The sequence below is a fragment of the Gavialis gangeticus genome, unplaced genomic scaffold (assembly GCF_001723915.1).
Source record: "Gavialis gangeticus isolate Ggan-Ray unplaced genomic scaffold, GavGan_comp1, whole genome shotgun sequence".
NCBI lineage: Eukaryota > Metazoa > Chordata > Crocodylia > Gavialidae > Gavialis > Gavialis gangeticus.
In genome coordinates this window covers 149,626,582-149,631,325 of record NW_017729032.1, presented here as the reverse complement: position 1 = coordinate 149,631,325, position 4,744 = coordinate 149,626,582, and the positions used below count along the sequence as shown (strand labels likewise).

Sequence of the window (4,744 nt, the reverse complement as noted above, 5' to 3'; positions counted from 1 at the left end):
TCCTGCACCGAGCTCCCGGCCTTGTTCCGGGGGTTGAGGACCTGAGCCACCCAAGCGCTCCAAAGGTCCTACTCCATGCACTGTCCTGTACACTGTGTCTCTGGCTGCACACCAGAGGTTACAGACACGAGCTGCCTCATGCAGCTCCCAGGGTCTGGACACCGTGTGCCGTGCTGCACACCGAGAGCCTAGTTCCTGGAGCTATCCGCTGTTCCCCACTGGTGGAAGTCTTGAGGGGCACTTCTGGACTACTGCTTCACCCTGCTGAGCAGCTCTCCTCAGGTCTTCGAAGCCCCGCTCTTCTCTCTTCTTACTCCCAGATCTGCTTCCCTCATGCTGGGCACACAGCTCCTTTTATACGCTCCAGGGCTCCGCCCCTGAAGTCTTCCAGACCTGAGTGTTGCAGTCTTCAATCAGGTCCACGGGGGTTGGGGAGGGAACTCCTCTGCCCCTCCCCTCAGGAAAGGGGTGTGACTGAACTCCTCTTGCTGCCTCCTGATTGGGGGATGAGCTCCACCAATCAAAACAGCAAGATTTCTAGCCTGGGACTCAACCCAAGCTCCAAAAGACAAGCCTGTTACACTTAGAACCAGTGGTGGGGGTGCTTGAACTAAAGCTTGTTCAATGAGCTTTAGTTCAAGTGCTGCCACTGCCATTTTGAACAGCATGCATCCTGATACACGAGACGTGGGAGGCTGTTGGACCACAGGAATTACCATGCTCTGGCAGACTTGATTAATTGAGTCTGTTCCAATGTGCTATAATTACAGCACATTGGAGCAGCCTCCGCAATCATGTACAGGCAACCCTGGACATCTAATTCAGGGATAAGTAGCTCTATACAGGTAGTATTGCACATCTGAAAATTTAGGCCTATAAATCTGTAAGCATCAAATGCTGAAGGATTCCCATTCTTTTTAAAACATTAAATTAAGTTAAAGAATAACATAACTGTCTGAGAAAGCATGGTAGCGTATTAATATAATTGTTTCTTTTTACTAGCTAACTAAAAGAGTGGGAGGAGGTGGGGGGAAGAAGTGCCATAAATTAGCCATGCACCATCTCAGGTGCCACTCCAATACTCTTCCCCGGCTCTGCTCTGCTTTCTGCTCCCTGCCCTATCTGCCACTGTGCTGCCTGTTTTGTGGCATTGCAAGTCATAGGTATGGCAACCCCTCAGCTGAAACAACGTCCTTTGTGGGGGAAAAAAATCCTTTCTTTTCTCCCCCTGTTCAAAATGTAAGCAATTAAAAAAACCTAACAATGAATACATGTCATACAAATTCACATATTTCCAAAACATATTTAGTCATAGCAGGAAAATCAGTTAATTCTAATAAATGCCAAATCTACCACAGGATAGCTTGATTGTAAGCTTCTAAAGCAGTGGTAGTAGTAGCTAGTATTGTAAATCACCTTTTGACAGTATACTAATCCTTGTTTTCCTTTCTCTCCCTACCTTAATTTATAAGACATCTCTGAACCTAAATCTCCTCATATTATATTTCCAGGAGATAATGATGTAATAAAAGTAGTGCTCGGTAAGTACATGCAATCTTCATAATAATTTTTAAATGATTTTCTGTAGCTGGTTGGATAGTTTAAGAACTGATAACAGGATTAGTAAGTATAGGATTTTTCACTAGGTTTTTTTTCACTAGAATTTTTATTAGCTTGAGTTTGAGCAAAGGGTTAGATGTCTTTTGCCTGTTTCAGCATTAATATCAGCCATCTACCAGTTTTAGGTGTAGACAAATGATGAATTAGCACATTATGGTTTTGTACACCAGTGTAAATTACACCAGTGTTTGTACTGGGAAAAACATGGCTTTCCAGAGGTAGATATTATTCCACTTTATCATGAAATGGTACGGGACTAAGCAATAGCCTGACTGAATTGAACAAACTTTACCTGTGTCTGAAAATAGCTACAGCTGTGGATGTGCAATCTCTGATCAACTATACATTTTACAATGGGACATACTGCATTTTCTTGCATACAACACGCCCAAAATAAGACGGGCACTTTGTTTTTGGAAGACCGAGCACACATCTGCACGTATGCCTGGACTGTAGCACATTAAGCCAGGTCACAGCAACCATAGCTGGCAGGGGGGCCGAGGGGTCAGTCTGCCAGCCTGGGGCTTCTTTGACCTGGCTCAATGTACTGCAGAGGGGCTGCCTGGGGCATGAGGGTACTTCATCACGGGGCTAGCCAGCCTTGGCACTGAAGCATCCTTGTGCCCCAGCCAGCCAGGGCAGCGTCTACATGTGCACTGTTGTGGAGTAAAACACTCTTCATCAAGATAGTACTTTTATTTACAAGTACTACTCTGGTGTACTGTTTATTAGTTCTGTGAGCCCTAATAGGGATGCGTGTGCATATACTGAGACATTCACTGTGCAGTTATTTAGTCAACTGCACAGTAAACAGCTTGGGTAGTACGTCAAGAATACACTAAAAAGATCTTTGCTTGAAAATGCTGGCAAGTAGCAGTAAGTTAACTAAATAGCAGCTTCTGTAGCTCATCTGGGGAAAGACAAAATGTCCATAGCCAGCAGCTAGTGAGCCTCACATGTAGCACTGCAGCATTACTTTCTCTTAGCCTCTTCTCCCAGAGGCAGTACCTATTATTATATTTCCACCCTTATAATGCACACGCCAATATCCAGCAGCCTAATTTGGGGAAAATAAAGGTGTATAGTGCATGTGAAAAAATGCAGTTGTTACTCCTGACTTCCTGAGGGGAACCTTTACCTTAGAATAGAGTGACTTCCACCTATGTGGAGATGAACATCATGTATGCATTTTACATTTACAGCAGGGTAAATGTGTTGTGTGCATAACTTCAGGCAGGTGGGGGATGACCATGTAAACAAAGTTCTCTTCTCGTAGCTAAGGGTGCTCCTTCCTGATCATCATTTGGCACACTGGACACAGTGGGCACATCTACACGTACATTAAAGTGCTTTTTCTAATGCCCGTTACATTTAGTAGTTTCAATGTGAGGGCACTTTTACAAGTGCTGTGGGGGTGGAGTCGGGAGGGGGGCAGTGCTCTAATTAGAGCAGCTCCAAGAACTGCTCCAATTAAAGTGTCACTGCATCTCCTGTATCAGCGTCCCTGCGCTCAAAAATGGTGGTGGGGGTGCTTGATCTAAAGCTCATTTAAGCTTCAGTTCATGTGTCTCTGCTTCCATTTTTAAGTGGACACTGATACACAAGATGCAGGAGGTTGCCGGAGTATGGCAATTCCAACGCACTGCAATTCCAGGACAATAGAGCAGCCTCCGCACTTGTATACAGGTGCCCTGAGGTACTAAAGAAATGTGCATTAGGCTGCCTTAATGTGTAGTAGCGAATGTGCATGGTTTTTAAGTGGTGCTTAATGTGCAATAGCCTATTTTACTGAACATTTGCCTAATTGTATGCTTTTTTACGTGACGTTTTAATGCACGGTAAAATCGGTTACTGTACATTAAAGCATATGTGTAGATGTGCCTAGTCTGAGCACAGATTGCAATTTTCATACAGCCAGATCTGAGCAAACAGATTTTACTGTCCAGGACTGTCAATTTAATGCATTTAAATTGTACTGGCTGCAGTGGGCAGTGTCCAGTGTTCTCTGCTCAGTGTCCCTAGCTGGCTTATCTGTATTAAACTTGTCATTTGCATTCCTGGTTTTGGTTTTTAACTGTTCTTCATTTGTTCCACAGAATTAGTTGATCTTTAATCTCCCTCAAATGAGAGAAGCAGTACTTTGTTTCTAGTTGGGTTTCACCCTGCTTTATCGGATATCAAATAAGCTTGTACCTTTTCAAAGCTCTAAATTTACTTATAGAAACTTAACATCCCACATTTTTTGCTCTAATAAATATATTGTTCCCTGATTGTTGAAGTGCTGGAATTTTCCTTTTTCTTATCTGCATGAGATTCATAACCTTAATTTTGTGTATAGGTACAGATTTGCATGACAGTAATGAAACTGGTTTTAATCTATGCCTTTATTATTTTGGTGCCAGATACAATGACTCATTTCTGAGAATAAATAATTCCTATTTCACTTTTGTTTGGGATAATTTATTTAGCAAAATCAAATCAGTATAGTCTTCTTCCAAAAGAAGTATCTACGCACAGACTTGCCTGAAATAGCAAAGGTGCTTTGAATTAAAACTGATGTTTTAATGCAAGTTTTTGTGTAAATGAGTTTTTTTCTTAAGTTCCCTCAAAAGTAGACTAATCTGTTTGATTCCTACATATTATCAATCTGCATTATCTTCATGCTCATGTAGTTTTTCTATAATCTGTTTCAGATGACCACAGATAGCCACAGGTGTATTCTCCTTGTAACTTGGAAATACTTCTCACTCTTTTCTGTTTCCAATTCTGTTTCTTATATCCATACAGTTTTTAGAGTTAAGCTTGTGGATTGGAGAGAAATGTTAAGGGAAGCTTGAGGGCTGATGTAGGGACATGCATAAAAGGATTTTTTGAGTTAACAAAAGTTACTTTTACATTGTATCTGGGAATACCTACCACCCTTTTTTCTCTTGTTCAGGTGCCCCTGTGAACATTCACTGTAAAGCTTTTCTGGGGATTGGAAACCAAAATGTAGAAGTTGTCACTTGGGATGTTGATGACTTGCAAGCTAAATATTTAGATCCTTTAAGGTTTCAGGAAGACTATCACAGGTAAGCACAGTATTGTGTGAAATTATTTTTCTATTATACAAGTGGTACCTTTC

General features: G+C 42.0%; 1 protein-coding gene across 1 annotated transcript in view; it reads left to right on the top strand.

Moving 5' to 3' along the window:
• The window catches only part of IL1RL1 (interleukin 1 receptor like 1), a 52,153-nt gene that overhangs the window by 20,446 nt on the left and 26,963 nt on the right, over positions 1 to 4,744 (top strand). The window contains 2 exon segments of the mRNA XM_019525656.1: positions 1,473 to 1,541; positions 4,559 to 4,735. Of these exon segments, the coding sequence (XP_019381201.1) occupies positions 1,473 to 1,541; positions 4,559 to 4,735 (246 nt within the window).